Here is a 17786-nt window from a genome sequence, read left to right on the forward strand (position 1 = left end):
TTATTATGCGGATAAAAGTAGTCCGTTTTTGTGTGTGCTGACAGTTGAAGTGTTTCACACCTGGACTGTTGTTGGTATTTGATCATTATAAGAAGTTTGAAAGGGACACTTATTTCATAGGAACTGTATTCTTTTTAGTTTTTCTCTCAGTGATGATTCTAAAAGATGATTTAGTCTCATTAAATTTTAATCCCAGCATAGCTCCGTGTAGCCTCAGTAGTATCAGAGAGAACTGATAGTTCTCTCAGGGTCAGAAGAAAATAGAATCGCATTGTCTGTGCAGCGAGGTTCTGTCTCCTGGGCTGTAATTGGCACATGTGGTCAATTATTGTTTTGAAATTTCTGCTTGCACTAAGAGGCACAATCCCTCATCTCCCCTTTTAGGCAGGTGATGGCTCTGCTATCCCTAACTTAGGCCAGTGTCTAAATAATGTCAGAATAGAAATCAAGGTTCTGGGGCCAAATTAATTTGTAATAGAGGAAAACTGGCAATCCTGTCTAGAGGCATAATGTAGGTCATAACTTTTAAGTGGTGTCTTTGTCACGACAGTGGATTGACGGGAGCCAAATACAGAGGTTATCCAATTGACTGGAATGACTTAAACATAGTCTATTATAATGGGATACCTCATTGTGGTGCCAACGTGCAATGGGGACATCCTGCTTACTGCTTAATTACCATGGAGAGGGAGTTCTGAAAGTGTGGGTTCAAATTGCTGCTCTACTTGTTGGTCACAGCTTCTGTGGTGTTGGGTTTGTTTTTTAACTCAGCAAGTCTTTGACTTCTAAAAGCTGGAATTCAGACAAAATGTTGTGTGTCATATATTTTACTGAACACCTTATGCAATGTTAGCTTCCTCTTTGCAATTATATTTTGTTGCGTACAGCTTGATCCATCTCTTTCTCATTTTGCAGCTTCCCCTCATACTGATGTTCCTGTAGAAGATGATGCAGTGCATGTAATTAAAGTGGTAATGTGGAGATCTTATTCCTAAGCTGTTAACTTGTATGCAGTGCTTTCTCTTAATTATCTATCCTTATTTTCAGTATTGAGTATGTATTGCATGCTTGTGGCTTTTTTTAACATCTTGGTATACTTTCCCTGCTAGGGTATATGCTTGGTACTTCCACGACTCATAGTGTTTCCCTGACTTGATTTTTTCCTTTCCTTGATTTCTGCCCTGAATGGTTACATAAGGAAAATCAGACTATGAACTTAAACATGTCTGATCTATAGAATTTCTGGAAAATAGCATCTTTAATAATTCCTGAAAGAATCTGTGTTGTATGAAAGTGCGTTGCCAAACAACTTTTTTTCTTATCTACTTAGAAAAATTGTATTTCAGATGGCATGGTATAAGGGAGGTGGGAAAAAGGGGATTTAATCCTCTTTGAATTTATTGAATTTATCTTATGCTTTTGTTTAGGAACTGTTGTTTCTCTAAAACAAGTGCCTAGTATTTTATAATGCTAAGTTTGTTTATTTCTCAATAGGAATATCTTGAAAATGGGCCCTTATTTTCTGAACTGAAATTTTACCAGAGGGCTGCAAAACAAGAGCAGAGTAAGTAACATATCAACAAAATAAAAACCACTGAATTCTGACTCAGGTAGATTTAAGGACTAATTTAGGTTTCATTTCTTCTGAGAAGAACTAATGCTTTAGAGCCTGATAACCAACTCACTTCACATACAGCTGGTGCTGTAATAGCTTTAGTTTGCTGTAATTTTCTTTATTTGGATGTCATCCTTGTTGTTTCTGATCAGAAGAATGACATTTGTTAGGTGCACACTTCAAAGTGCACAGCAATGTATGGACTACAGAGAGAAGTCAGCCTTAAAACAGAGGTACTACGTGGACTGATTTGCAACTGTACTTCTGCTAGTAACTATGCTCGTGTACGAAATTAAGAATGTGTGTAATCATCACAGGATTTAGTAGTAATCAAGGCACTTGATTCTGCAGACAATTTAGCATGGATGTGATTTAATTCTGGGAACTGTCATAAAGACTTCAGGTGACTTAGATGGCTGGTAGACAGAAGCACTTGTGATAGCTGAAGTACTCTGTATGAAATAAAGTAGAGCTTCCAAAGGCATTATTTCGTCAGCTACTGATAACTTTGTATCTGCCTTCGTATGGAACAAAATGTCAAATTACTAGAACAAAAAATGCTTCTTGTTTTGGAGAACGTAGAGAACATCAGTGTAAATCTACAATCCTTTGTTTGGTACAGTAACTGCCAAATAAGTTATGCTTGCTTTATTGTTTTGTTCAAAGTCTTGGCTTGGTGGCTAAAAAATAGACTAATTCCTGAAATTCTCTAGTTAACCCAATGTTATATTTTCTGTATTATTATTGCAGTAAGAAAATGGATGAATCTCAAAAAAATAAGATGTTTAGGAATTCCAGTGTTCTGGGGATCAGGCTTGACTGAGTACAAGGGAAAAAGGTAATAAGATGAATTGTAATTAAGCTTGAAATTGACTGAAGATCCCTTTTCAACAAAATGGAGCTACCTCCTTTCAGCCTGACGCAAACTTGTAGCTTTGTCTTTAAAGTTTCCTCCCTCTTGTGTATTTCTGGATAGCTATAGATTTATGGTCATGGAGAGACTGGGGGAAGACCTTCAAAGAATCTTTAAAGATTGTGGAAGTAGATTTAAGAAGGAGACTGTTCTGCAACTTGGAGCACGACTGGTATGTATGCAGAGAGAAAACTGTCTCACAGTTCATGAATTCAATGAATAAGATCATTATTCTTAAAAGATAAAGTTTATTTAGTTAGCTTTTGAATTTAGAATTAAACACATGCAAGTTCTATGCATTTTCTTGTTTTTCATCCTTTATAAAATGAATGTTAAGTGCAAAATCGAGACCCTGTGCAAACTGGAAGTTGGTAGGCTCAAACCCAACTTTTTCTAATTGGTTAAAACATAGACCATACACTTCAAAACGTGTGTCTGGACTGAGATTTGTAAGCCCGTTCTCATGCTTTAACATGTACTGATTTTTTTTCAGTGTTTGAAAGGTATTGTATTAGACATCCATATTTGTCAAAGTTCCCAACTGCATGCTTGAATGCAAAAACTTGAGTGTTTGCTGAATGCACAGGTAGTACGGGTTGAGATTAGGCTAGTCTGCAAATACTGGTTTTGTTTTCAAATGTGTAGATTGGCATATTCTAACAGAAAATTATGTATGATTTCATTTGCATTATAACTTGTGTTGTGAAGGACTGCTATTACTGAAGAGAGGTGCACAGCAAGTGGGGGCAGAGGCAATGGTCATAAATTGCAAGAAAGGGGATTTCTGACTGAATATAAAGGAAAGGTTTTTGCAGAAAGAATAGCTTGGCACTGGAACAGGCATCCCAGAGGTTGTGGAATGTCCATCCTTGGAGACTTTTAAACCTTGACTGTTTAGTCTCTTGTACAACCTGATCTAATTCATATTATCCCTGCTTGAAGCAGGGTTTTAGACTAGAGACCTCCAATGTTTGCTTCTAACCTAAAAATAATAATAAAAGAAAGCGAACGGCTTTTGTAGTCGCATCACTGACTAACTTGTAACACTGTGTTCTCCAGCAGCCAGGATTGTCCTTTGTTTGAGTTGACAGGTGCACGTGTTGTTTATTTCCAGTAACAGAGCTGTTGTAGTACCTCAGCGCAGAGCTGAAGAAAGATGATAATGAGAAAGGGGCAATGATGTGAAATGTGGGCCATGTAATAATTGACAGGATCAAATATATTACAAACCATCAGGGCTGATTGTGTGCTCTTCTGAAGAGCTTGGTGTTCTTAGCAGTTCCTCCTATATTTATAAAGTGCTTGTTTGGCTTTGTAATCATAGAAGCTGGGACTCATATGGTAGTTAGACGGGGGTACTCATGGCACAGTACAACTATTTAATATTTGCTGTCAGCAGTGTGCATGGTGGGAACAGGCTTTGTGGAAAGAGTGGGCAGTCCTTGTGCTCTAACTCAAAACAAATGTTATCTCAGTTTGTGTAGCCCTTGAGCTCACTGCATAAGTGAGAAATATTTGGTGGTAGGGTTAAGGTGAAGAAGTGGAGATGATAATGATGCCTGCTTTCTTTTTCTGTTTTAATCCTTCCTAGCTGGATACTCTGGAATATATACATGAAAATGAGTATGTTCATGGTGACATTAAAGCAGCAAATCTGCTTTTGGGCTACACCAATCCACATGAGGTAAGCATGTTTACTTACCTACACTGTTACATGAATATGTTCCTAAGTGTTTAATAGTTAGTTACTCGTATTCTGTGTTAACAATTCATGTATTAATAAAAGAGAGGTTTGGGCATGAATATTCACATCCTCTCATGACAAATCCAATAGTGTCTCTGTGGAGCCTTGTTTGAGAAAGAATAAAATTCTGCTGCTTCTTTTAGGGCTCTGTTAACTGGGATAGTAGTAAGGGACAGGTAAACTAATCAGCAGGGTAAGTTAGAGGACGCAATTCCTGTTCTAGATTATGCTAGTGTAAGTATAGTATTAGAGTTTAAGGATGTGGCCCTTGTATTTTCATTTTTAGGATGTTCTAGCTTTCTATTATCGTCATGAATTGTGATTCCATACCACTAACTGTTATGTCCTGCTTGTTGTACTGGATATGGCAGATGAGTAGCATTAAGGTTGCTGCTGTCTAATACCCTAAAGCTAGGCTTGAAATTGAAGCATTTCAGTAAAACATTGTGAAACAAACCTTTTGATCTTGTCATACTCAGTATGGTTGTACCACGTCTTTTTTTTTTTCTCAATACATTTTAAGTATGCCTTTTTCATAAGGGGAAAAAAATCTAATTTCACTTAAATGTAATTAGCTGTCAGCAATACTTCTCCCTTTTTTTTTTATATATTTTTCTACCACAGTGATGAAGAAACAGATATTACAAAACAGCTCGCTGCCATTAAAGGTCGAACCGTTAAACTTTATCTACTTTCCTACAAGTTTCAAGTTAAATGGTTGATTCAAAATTAACTTTCCAGCTTTCTAAAATACATAGTTTAAGAACTATCACAACTGTTTAAAACTGCCGTCTTTTTAGACAGTGGTAGCAGCCAGTACATCATCTCAGTTTATGATGTTTACCAGCCTGCTGTATCCAAGAAGAAGCCTATTTAGAGGCAAAATGATCTGCTACCCAATTCCATCAACATAACTCAAATGACTTTTTTTTTTTTTGTCTTGGCTATTGTGTGTTTTTATGACAACAAGATAAGTTGCTGTTTTTCACGTTGAAATCATTTTGGAATTGTCCATTGATAGTAATCATAAAATTTTAAGACGTAGCTGACTTTGATCAGCTGCTTTTGAGTTAGCTAGGTTCTGGGGTGATCCGATTTGTTTCTCACATTGTCTGCATACTAGTATTTAGTTTTCATGAGTAGCAAATTCATTGACAGATTAAAGTAATCTTGAATTACTGGACAGAATTTTAAGGTGGAAATGTAACTTAATAAATACAGAAAATATTAATAGATATTCCAACTTAAGTATCTTCTAGCTTGAAGTGTAAAAATGGTAAGTTACTGCTGAGATTTCTTGTTCAGAATTTTGTTATGGTAAAATGTGTTTTCCACTGAAGTGGTTCTGTAAAACAAAATAAATAAAATCACATTCCTATTTAGAATAGTTAAGAGGAAAATTTTTCTCATATTTGCTTTCATTAGTAAGATGTGCATTAAACTTGCATTTCTATTAGCCTAAGAAAACTGAGAGCTGTTCAGATATTATTAAATGAAGTGAGGTTGAATGGAAATAAACTCCCTAGTCACAGGCGCCTGAAATTCTGCAAGTGGCCACAAGTCTGCTGGTTTCACCGAAACCATGATAACTATACCATACCAGCCCAGAACCATGTTCACAGAGCTTGGAAGCGCAATGTGTTCATGTGTGTGTGTGATGATTATTTGTAAATGTATTTTTAAGAAAATGTGTGCTGAATTGAGCTTACGCAGCAGCACAGATGGCTTAATGGGGACAGGTTTTGGACAAATAAAAGCAAATTGGTTCGCCATATATCTTCAAACATGTATGCTCTGTGGGGCAGGAGAAGGAATAATCTCACCAACACTGCAGGTAAAATTTCAAGTTAGATGTTGTAATGTAATTCAATAAACCTGCCCCTGGAACTGTTGGGTGATGTGCTGTCTGCCCCGTACTTCTTTACCTGGGCACGCTACTCTGCAGGCACGTGCAGCCCTAGACAATATCCTCATGCAGACGTGGGCATTCAAAGTGTGTGTATACTTGCACACGTGATTCTGCATTTGTTAGGTCTTAGCCATATGCACGTGCCAATGATTTGGCTGTAATTGCTATATGAAAGTCATTTCATCCTATTCCAAATTTTGTCCTGTTCCTATTGTAAGGCTTCATGGTGTTGTGACAATCTTTTCTATAAATCAAGCTGTCTTTATAACATGCTGGTAAGCTGAGGCTGTTATGTATTTACCAGAACAGTATTTAGAAGTTCTGTGGAGCGCTACCACTGACTAAATATGACAACAATGTGGAATAACCTGACCCATATCTTCCAAACTGTTGTCAGAGATGCTGTATTTGGGAATCTTGTATCAATCTTAGAGACTTTAGAGAAAACCTCAAACACTATTACTGCTACAAAATGCTTGTGAAGCGTGTTTTTTATCCAACCTCTTTCTGTTAAAATGGTAGATAGCTAGATAGCCTTGGTCTGGTTGGTTAAAACAATGGATCTGGGTGGTGACGTGGTCAAGCTAGTTTCATATTGAGTGGGAGCATCTTGCCAATGGCAAACTCCAACTCAGGAAGAGAATGTAAGCTGGGAGACCTCTGGCTCCTGGGGAAGTTAGTATAATAAAGCTGTCTGAGCTAACAATTCATCTGGTGAGTTTTTGTTATGAATTTTATGTTGAGGGGATTCTTGCTCTGTAGGATTTAGGATTTTAAGAGAAAATAAATTTGAAGTGTGCTGTCAGTTACAGAAATATTAGTTTTTAAATGGAACCCATAAATAATCTCTTTTTATATATAAAAAGGAACGGAAATACAATTCAGATTTCTCTGTTTTGGTGAAGAGACAGAAATCTGTTCAAAAAAAGCATATGTACCTTTAGCCTGACTTTGCTTCTGTTTATTTAGTGTCTGTTTGTGTGTCCTAGATGCAAATTTGCCACTGATGTCCTTCAGTTCCAGAAAAGATTACTTTTCTGTGTTAAACTTGCTGTTGTTACGCTGTCTCTCCTATAAATTAACCTAGTGAATTTACACCACTGTCAATAAATATCATAGTCCCCTTTTTGAAATAACATGTGAAATCCATATTGCTATCCCTTACCTTGTGTGGCACGGCAGAGAAACAAATAAAGTAAAGGTCCTGTCACTCTGTGACCTCCAAATGATGTTTAGAAATAGTTAGAAGATCAGAATCAACTGACCTCAAAGAGCAGCTAGCTGCAGATCTATTCAATAGAAGGGAGCGAGGCCATTCAGCGAGTTACAGGTCAAAAGATCAATTCTCTAGTCAATATGTTTCTGAACATGGACCCAGCACAATGACTGACAGAATAGGAGTGATGTACTGAGGGAAGTACACAGCCCATGAATCTAGGAGAGGCCTGAAAGCAAACTTGAAGTGATCAGACCTATAAATTACAGAACAAGTGAAGCACTCTGTGTTGTGGCGAGCTGAAGATGATTTGGTGCATGGTAGGAACTGTTTGTATGATAAAACAGAACAAGCGTTACTGGAGTAGACTCTAAAAGAGGAATATGAATCCACTAAACACATTTAAATTATGATACTGTTAAAAGGGACAAGTGGTCACGAGGGAAATGCTTAAAATTGGAGTTTTTAATAAATGAAGTAAGGCTTGGAAGAATGCCTATTCAAAACAATTCTTGTAGCTTTTCTTTTTTATGCAGCGTATGGGCAGATGTGTTGCAGACTCTCAAGACTCTACCAGAAGTCATGTATTTGCATTTTCAAGCTGTAAATTTTAAAATTAGATTTGCACCTCAGTTTTGCTTTTAAGTTTTTCTTAGACATGATAGTTACAGAATAAAACTCCCAGACATTAATCATAGATGGTCTTGAAGGAAAAGGAAGAATAAAGAAACATTTCAAAATCTTAAATTTAAGACCAGCTTTCAGTGGAGCAGTGCAGAAGATATAAAGCTCATGCATTGATCATACAGGAAAAAACATGCATGAAAACAATTCCAACTCTAAGCTATTTTTCATTGTGAGATGAATCACTGTGATTCCTGCTTTTTAGTCCAGCATGACAGATCTGCTAAGGAGCAGGTGAACTGAGAAAAAAGGAAATCTTTTCTGTTCCCCTTCATGCCTTCTAGGAAGGATACAGTACCCAGGTATACAGAAACAGCTGAGCTTGACACACAGACATTGGCTTCTCCTCTGATTTGAGATGTAGCTTTGCAATGAGACGCCCTAAATTTTCTTTCATCACTCTTACTGCTACTTTTGGAGTAGCAGTAAGTTGCTCACACTGGTTTAATTTCTTCTGGTGGTTATGGCCCAGACATCTTGGATTTGAATTGATTTCAGCACTGGAACTTGTAGCTCTGTTTCCTCTTGGCTTTAAAGAGGAAAAAAGACATGGAATGAAAATGCATGGGTACAGAAGAAAAGGAGAGCCAAGAACCTAGACTGGGCACCCCAGAAACAGCTTTAGACTTGGCCTGCATGGAGGGCTTGGCAGTGTCATTGAACGTTTTTGTGGCCAAATGGGTCTACAAAGGCAGCTGTTTCCTGGATAGGATTTGAGAAGTGGATTAAAATTAAGGATAGGTTCAAGCACAATTTCAGCATGTTATGGTGAGCGTGATGTATTCTTAAAATAAGGTATTTCAAAAATATTTAGATTGGTGGAATTGACACTTACTCCTTAAAGTCTGAAAGAGGTGTAGTCAGCTGGAAGGATGTCTTTGAATTGTTTAGTCTGAAGCTTGTACAAAGCCCCTGACATTACTGTTCTATTCTGTGGATTTAGTGTTAGTCCAGCCTGTGAGATGATGAGCCATTGCAAATATTTCCCTCTAAACAGATTCAGTCCTCTGAGTCTACTTGACTTCTTTTTATTTAAAACTTGCAATAAACACCATTCTAGTCAAAACATTCTTCCAACTTTACCTGCTACAACTTGGCAAGATTCAGACACATTTAACAAAGCATTGGAACCTTGTATAACGCAGCACTAGGTTTATGTTTACAGCTTTGCCAAAATAACTTCTGATTTCTCTGTGCACTTACATTTCTCTACCATTCTACCTCCCTGTATTTCTTCTAGAGCCTGGTTCCATTCTGTGTATGTGCGCAACAGGGTAAAGCTGAGAAAAAAACAATGAGCCTTCCTCACTCCAAACCCTTTTCTTTAAGCAGGAGAACATGCTAGGCCCCGAATATAGAAATTAAACAGGCTGAGGAGAGTTGGAAGTGGTCTTCTACAGGCAGAGATGTTTGTCTTTCCTCCTTCCTTGTTGTGTTGGTTTTTTTTTCTGTCCTAATTGTTACACTTAAAACTTCCTATCCCAAGATGGATTTCAGTCCGAAGACCTGCTTTAGCCCATCTTTTTGTAGTGTAGGGTCCAGCTGAAGCTCACAGCTCTCTGGCCATCAGCAATCTGCATCATATTAGCTGGTATCTACTTAGTTACTTGCAGTGCATTGCACAAACTTAGTGATGGAACCAGTGGGAAGAAACCATCCAAAGAAAATCTCTGTATTGTCAGCTGTTCAGCAATGAAGCTCCTGATATGTGTACTGTCAGATAAAGAATACACCATGAGAATCCAAAGCATGGGTCCTGTGGCTTCCCAAATTAGTGCAGTTGTGTTATAACATACACAAGTTTAAGAATTTTGTGTGTCTAGCCGGTGCTGAGCACCTTACATCTAAAGCAATGTGAGGGAGTCACACACAGAAAGGACAAGAAGACCACCAAATCTACAGCTGGTTGCTTGTGTACATAAATAATTACTTGTGCCTGTGTGGCTGTTTGCTTGAATAAGATGGCACGTTCATGTTTGCATGAAATTAAGTGCGAAGAGTTTAGAAATCTGGCTCCTAATCTATAACAAAATCTATTAATAACAGACCATGCTAGGCACTGCTGAGTCTAGTGCAAACTGGGATGCGTTTAAAAAACAAACAAACAAAAGCCGTGAATAAAATCAACAGAGATAAAATAAGAAAGTGCGGGGGTAGGAGTGTCTAATGTAACACAGCTAAAACCAGCTGTTCGAGGCTTCTGTCACTTGCACCTTCATCATCCTTGATATAATTTCTTGTTTGAAGTGTCTTATGTATCTTATTCTGCATGTTTTGTTTTCTTTTTATTTGCTTTGTTGTTACTATAAAAAGCATGCAGATGAAAATATTTGTTATTGAAACTCATGCTAATGCTGACTTCATTTTTCTCAATGTTCTTTAATATTTATCTTCTTTTCCCTCTCCCTATATTCCTAAAAATGCACACACACAAATTATTCAGCTACCCCTACCCACCAAGTTCTGAGCAAATTCAGAAGGGCACGCAGTGTTACACTATCAAAAAGTGACAACTAGCTATAAAAAACTATATATCTTTTTAATGATGAAAGGGCTATAATGAGAATTGATGAAATGAAATTAATGGTAATTTAAAATAATGTAGACGTTCTAATAACGATTGTGGCAAGGTTGTAGCAGGGCATTGCTGGTTTTGTGCAGGCTGAAAGGGGTTTCATTTTGCCGGGGGCTTTCCCTTGAGAGGCTACCAGCACTGTGTGATTATGGAAAAAACTCTGGCCTGAGAGCTGGAGCAGTGCTCCATGGCTCGGCCAGAAGCACGCTGAGCCATGGCACTCCTGCCCAGCTTCAGGAGCAAACTGCTGCACTCCCAGGTGTTGCCTGTGCAGGGCTTCGAGAAGTCATTGCTGCTTAGTTTCCATGCCTTACCTCCTTCAGTCGAGACACGGTAATCTAAAACTACTTCCTGCTTTTAGGGTTGTTGTTTTTTTTTTCAGTAGAAATTCAAAATTGCTCTGCTGATACTACTACTGATGGATTTTTTAAGTATATCTGTTGCTGAAAAGCAGATCAAGGGTATATAGTTACTAGGATGAGACCTGGCAACTTAATTACTAGGTTCAGGTTTAACTAGCAAGTGTTTGTGGCTACTCTCCTGCAGCGCACCAAGGCTGGGCTGCTGTCTGTCACCTTGTGTAGCGTTCGCAGCCTAGGCAGCAGCAGAGAGCTGTCAGGGCTGCTTTTCTTAGGCTGTTTTCTTCTAATGGTTAAAATCTCATTTGAATTTAAGGCATAGCCTGGTTTTGTAAAGGTTCAAATCCCCCTCTGGATTTCATCCTCTTGTACCTGATCGGCTGTACATGCCAGCAATTGGTAATCAAGCAAAATCCAAAACGTGCTACGTAGCCGGGGAAGAATACGTCTCCTGGCCTGCTCTCCTTCCCAGCCCACAAAGGAGGCAGAAGTCTTGCAAAACTTGGCTTTATGGTACTTTAAATTAGTTCTCTCACACGGGCTGTGGGCTCAATTAGGACAGGTACCAGAGCATCAGGAATATGCAGGAGAGTAAACGCAGGAGAAAATCAAATTGGTGAACCCAACAAAGTTTATGCCTTGTCCCAGATTTTCTCAATACGCATACAGTCTTTAATCTTGTATCACGGTTTGTATAGTCTGTCAAGTGAAAAACATCATCAGTAATCTTAAAAGCCATCAACCTGCAGGAAGCAAGCACTGCATCCCAGCTTACACGCTCCAAATAAGCACAGATCCTGCAGCAGAAACAGTAAAACCAAGAGACCAGCCATCCCAGGATTTGAAGCTGCCTGGAGCACAAACAGGAATCAGTAATTCAACAGAATGTGCTACAAAATAACGTGTTGTGTTTTCTTGAGGGTTTTTTGTTTGTTTGTTTTTCCTCTACCAGGAGTGATGTAATTAAATTAAAAGTGAGTGCCAGAGGAGTTTATTGTAGACTTTTATAGGATAAACTATCTTTTAGCTGAAGAGAACAAAAACGAAGATTAGAGTAAGAAAAAGTTTTTCTTTATAACTTGATTTAGTGGAAATGATCTCTGTGCTTTCAGGTGGTTCTGCTTCTGCCCCAGAGCTCAGTTCCATTGGCAGTGTAACAGCAGTCTGTAACATTTTTATTTTATTTTTCAGTGAAAGTACCATACTTGGATATTTATTTTAACTTTTTTTTTTTTTTTTTTTTTTTTTTAAAGCAATTACCTAATGTGAGAACTGGTCAATGAAAGGGGTCAAAGGCCAGGTGGGAGTGTGAAAACGACAGAGTGAGAAAATAACCTATGGGGTATTATGGGGTGGACAGATTGTGATTAAATTCCAGCTGCTTTCAACAAGTTCCTGCTTGTCAGCTGCGCTGCGGTAATTGACCATGTGCATGTATTAAGTCCACCCCCGTTGGAGGGTAGAACATGTTAATCTGAACTTCACAGAGTGGACACGTGTCCTTAATCTAAATTCTGCAAGTGGCAGAACTGACACGGATGCGCTATGCTTAGAGAGAAACAGGAGCCGCATGACTTGTTCGGGGTTGTCTTGACAGGCAGCAGAGGAGCAGGAATTGTAATTCAGCTCGCCTGAGCCGCTCAGTTTTCAGTTTCAAACACCACAGAAGCGAGCGTGGCTGTAAGTTTTAAGTCAGTTGATACCTTCACAGTGAAGTGCTACGACTGTCGAAGTGCATCTCCCAGTGCAGAGCTATTTAGGTAGCTATAGCCAAGCACCTGGGAAAAAATCACCTGTGCCAGGATGGAAAGGTGAACGTGTGGCAGGATGCATTGGTGTGCTACCTCATACCCAGTGAGGGCTCTCTTATTTTTACACTTGTACACTGATTTACCTCTGGATTTGCTTCAGAGTAACTTGGAGTGAAGTTTGTCTCTGTGCCTTCTTCAAGTTTAGTTTAAATTCAGGAGTGATTTACTAGGTTTGCTTTCAAGGCTGGTTTGTTTTGCTTTGTTTTATTGTACTCACTCTGTTTAGATAGCTGCTGCCAGCACAAAGCTGCTGGCAGTGACATCCAAGAAGAGGAGACCGCAGTCGGGTACAGCCCGCGGCCACGGGCCCTGCTAGCGCTGGCGTCCTGCGTGCTGGGGAGCTGCAGCCTCTCGCTGCTCCTGGCTCTCGTGTGGTGCTGCTGACATGGAGTTGTACAGTCTCAGCTGATGGGAGATCTGAGGAGGGGTGTGTGAGCGTGTTTTAAGTGAGGAGAGAAAGGGGTCCCATAAGCAGCACAAGGATACATAAAAGGCATATTGTGCTTTATGATGTCTAGATGCCCACCTGGAGAGCAGAGAGCTTAGGAACAAAATAAAAAGACTGAAATTGTGCTCGACTCTGGGATAAGATAAGAGTATGGTAGTGGAAGGATTTAAATGGGGAGGGCAGCTGTTATAGCCCCTAGTTGTACATATTTTATCCTAAGGCACCATTTGGTTTAATAAAATTTAGATCTAAGGCTGTCCTTAACCTATCAGTTTCTTAAGACTTAATTATAAAGGTTATACTTTCAAAGGACAAAAGCATTATTCATTTGTCTGTTCATGTCTTCCAGGTTTATCTTGCAGATTATGGACTTTCCTACAGATATTGTCCCAATGGGAACCACAAACAGTATCAGGAAAATCCTAGGAAGGGCCATAATGGGACAATAGAGTTTACCAGCATAGATGCCCACAAGGGAGTAGGTAGGTTTCTTTTTTGTATTTCAGAGGAGTGATTACAGCATGAGTAATCAGGCTGTGAGAGCTGATGTATACAATAGAAGTAGTCCTGGGGATTGCGTGAGGTTGATTGGGCCCTTGTGTGGTGACCTCCTCTTGTACCTGCGAACGCTTCTTCAGTGCTGCTGGGGAAGGGGGCAGCACGACTAAAACCCAAAGGCCACTGCACATTTGCTACTGGAAGGTGCACCAAGATGCCCTAAGAAAAGCTTGCCGATGAACTTAATTGGTTCACGTTGGGAGTACTGGTTTGTGTTCGCTGTCCTCTGCAGAGGCAGCACATGCTAATGCTGTATTATCAAGGAAAAACGTTTTCAGGTCTGCACTGTCCTTTAGGGAGAGCTGTGTCTGAGTGTCACCATCTGTGTTATAAGAGGATATTTCAAGATGACATTCCTTCTGCAAGGAGAGAAACCTTCTCGGAAGCCATAAAGTGTTAAATTTTTGAAATCTTTTTCCAGTAGCCTTTCATATATCTTACTTATTTAAACTCACTTTGATGGTATTGGAAACACATTTGCAGGTAAATTACATACATAGTCCTTTTATTGGATATTGATTGTACTGCCTTGCATTCCAAGGCAGACTTAATTCAACAATTCCCTAATTAGTTAAAGTCATAACCTATGTCTTGTATTCATTTACCATTAATTAAACCTTAGCTGTTTATTACACTGCAGTCCAAATCCAATAGCAGACCCACAGAGCCATGGAAAAGGGAATGGGAGGTCAATATCGAAAATATATGGTGCAAAGTCCCACTGATGGCTGCATTGTTCACAATCAATATGGTCAATGCAACACAACTTTCTTAGTTGCTATGTCAGCAAGACAAAAAGTCAATTCTAATGTTATGGTAGTGAAAAAATGGTGATTATTGAAAAACTTTGACTCTTGCTATGAAACAGTGTTTTTGTTAACTTTTCTTTCCCTTACTCCCCCCTCTCCACCCCAAGATCCTCTAAAACAAAAGGAATGGTTTGCTGTTGCCAGTTTGGCTCGGATCATAGTGTCACAAGTGATAACTGTAGAAATTTGTGCTTGTTAATAGCTGCTGAACTGTTACCTTAAACTAATACTTTCTAACGAGTTTTAGTTGGCACAAACAACTGTATATTATTGCTTTTTCTATTAAAAGGACCATTGACCATGTAATGTAGAGGGTCTTGATAATTTGCCGGCGCTGTTAAAACCTGCAATCGTTTAACTCTGGTCATTAGGAAAAATGAAATAAGACTGTCAAGTATTTGCTGCTAAGACAATTGCATGATTTCACCTGCAAAAAAACATTCAGTGGTGAAGAGGGCATCTGTTCCAGCCTCTTGTAGCCCACCGAAGCATCCCGTGCATTTTCTGGAGTTCTGACAGTGGCTTATTGTCCTGGTAGTGAGGGATGTGGCTAGGTGCTAGCGTTTTATGTGGGCACTGTCTGAAGAATAGGTGGAGGCTGGAGACTTTGGGATTCAGCAGTCGGATGGTTACAGTAGCTAGCTTGTCTAGCAGACAGGTGTCTGTTGAGAAATCTATGATTATAAGCCAGGTAATTCTTTTTATTTGAAAAAATAGGAAAATTTAACAGACGTGGGAGACAAAGAGTGTGCACATTCAACTGTAAGTTAAGCTTTTCTCTTTAGTAAGCTGCGGGGTTAGATTCCCCCCTCAAGTAGCTACAGCCATGGTGAAATTGCTGCAAGTTAAAGGACTCCAGAACACAAAATATTCAGCAAAGTAGCTGCCAGGAGGGGGGTTTCCCCCATCTTACACTTGAAAAATTTATGCTTGCTAATAGCTGCAAACAGAATATCTGCAGATTTTTCTGTTGTTCCTGTCAGAAAAGCCTGCAGAACACAATTTCAGATCTGGTATGTTGCAGAGAATCCAAACTGTGCATGTTGAATGCCTCAGCTCTGACTTTGTAACAGCCTGAATCCATTAAGGTCAAATTACCAGTTTCTCATTTGCAGCAGGTCTCTCAACATCCTGGGGAAAATCTGCATCTGCAGTGACTTCTGTCAGAGATTACACGGGCCCAGATGGCAAAATACAGTGACTGGTTTCCCACATCTCATCTCTTGTGAGCTTCAGAGTTGCAGAGATGTTTTAGGATGCTAAAAATCTTCCAACAGTTTTGTAAGGGCTTCTCAACAATCTCCTGTACTCCTGACTTGTGACTGAGTCTCAGCACAGTCTCCAGTACAAAGTGAGACGAGGTGCTCTTCTGAAGTGTTTGAAGACTGCATCACTGTTGGCAAACTACAGCCACGTAGGCAACCTTAATTCAAATTTGTTACCCAAATTTTCAGCATGGAATATTATTTATTTTAATGCTCTTGGAATAGAGTTCAAATTTTTTTAAATGTTATTTTATATAAATGAGATCCTTTCCAGGGGGCGTTTTCCTGAGTTTATGTAGCAACATAAATATGTCTCAAACCTCAAAACCCCTATACAGTACCAGTTCTGTATTGAGCTAGACAAATGAGAACATTTTGACTTGCTCTGGTTTTCCTGGTAAAGTAGCTACCTGAATATACACAAGGATTTGTGGTACATGCTGAAACTTAAAATTATGAATTTGTTGCCTACAAAAGTGCCTCTTGGCAATGCTTGAGTATGATAACCTCCTTGCATAACGCCAATCAAATGCAACCACTTCCCACTGATTTAAATCAAAACTGGAGTTTCCGTGGCTGAATCGAGAGATTAACCCAGCTGCATTCGTGTCTATTCCCCAAGCTCGCCGTGGAGCTCGTTGGTTGTAGAAGTTTTGCAGTCCACCGAGACCCAGAAAGTTTCACTTTTGGGTCTGTGCTCATCTGACAGCCTCCAGTGAGGGTCGAGGGGGATGTGAATTGCATCTGCAGCCAGGGCAGCTTGGTGTGGGCTGCTGGGGCTGCTGGCTGGGTGGGAGCCGAAGGGGTCCCACGAGCTGGGAGAGGCTGGGAGCAGCTGCCCTGCCGTGTCCTGGCTCTTTGTGCTGGCTCGTCCTTCATGTTGCAAGCTTTGCACAGCTCACACATGCCCCGTGTCAGGGCACCTGTTTGCAGGTGTTCACCGCGACCTCGGTTACATCCTGCCCGTACCCATGGTTCATTTTGTGCCAGGCCAGGGCCCAGGCTGGGGCTTTGCCATCCCACGCCATCAGCTCTCCGTGTTCAGTGGCTGGGTCTCTTCGCAAACGTGTGGCCAGTAAGTGGCACCAAATAAGGCATCATTCTACAGGGTTTTTTAGGTTAAAACCATTTTTAGCTTGATGCAAATTCCTTACGGTGCAACTGCATTGTTAGTTTTCACACAGTATTTTAGCGTATTCATTGTATTCATTTTTAAAGACCATACTGTATAAACAGTATTACATTTTTGTTTGTTGATTGATAATTAAAGAGAATTATATCTGCACCCAATGTACATTTAAAAAATTGTTACATAGTTAGTGTTAAAATGTAATATTTGGATCAATGCCTCTTATGGATTTTTGTAGATTTTCTACTCACTGAGGCATGCAGTCAATACCTAATTTCTCTGGAGATATACTGCGCTTAACATATTGAGGTTTTTTTTTTTAAATACTCTAGTCCTGTGCATTGAGTGTGTAAGACCAGTTTTAATTTGCTATCATTGATGAGCATAAAAGTATGAACTGTCTATGAATACCCTCCTGCATATATCTGTTTGCCGTAGATTTCGGGATAACTCTGCCCGTCCTTTTAACAAATGTTTCACAGTAACTATTAGTAGTTCTGCCATCTCTTGAGTTGGGTAGGGCGCCTACCAAAATCCTTGCAGGACTGATACTGACATCTAAAATAGCAAAAGCTGCTTCAGACAGCAGGAGTGCCTTCTGACAGGCTTAAGGATAAGCAGAGCATCTGAAGAAGTTTGCCTCAGTAAGGGCTACTTTGGTGGTTGGCAAATACGTTTTCTCTGAGTGGCTCTCATTGAGACAAAGGTGTCTCAGTGTATTTTCATGTCCTGCCTCGGGGCAGGCAGCTGC

At 39.6% G+C, this 17786-nt stretch overlaps 1 protein-coding gene across 3 annotated transcripts in view; it reads left to right on the top strand.

The window, feature by feature from the left end:
- VRK2 (VRK serine/threonine kinase 2) overlaps positions 1-17786 on the top strand; it is a 46697-nt gene that overhangs the window by 9372 nt on the left and 19539 nt on the right. For all 3 annotated transcript variants that reach the window (XM_032184849.1, XM_032184850.1, XM_032184851.1), the window contains exons 2-7: positions 916-971; positions 1495-1564; positions 2366-2453; positions 2592-2700; positions 4120-4212; positions 13624-13756. In XM_032184849.1, coding sequence (XP_032040740.1) covers positions 916-971; positions 1495-1564; positions 2366-2453; positions 2592-2700; positions 4120-4212; positions 13624-13756 — 549 coding nt within the window. The remainder of the gene's footprint in view (positions 1-915; positions 972-1494; positions 1565-2365; positions 2454-2591; positions 2701-4119; positions 4213-13623; positions 13757-17786) is intronic.

Source organism: Aythya fuligula, chromosome 3 (genome assembly GCF_009819795.1).
Source record: "Aythya fuligula isolate bAytFul2 chromosome 3, bAytFul2.pri, whole genome shotgun sequence".
Classification (NCBI taxonomy): domain Eukaryota; kingdom Metazoa; phylum Chordata; class Aves; order Anseriformes; family Anatidae; genus Aythya; species Aythya fuligula.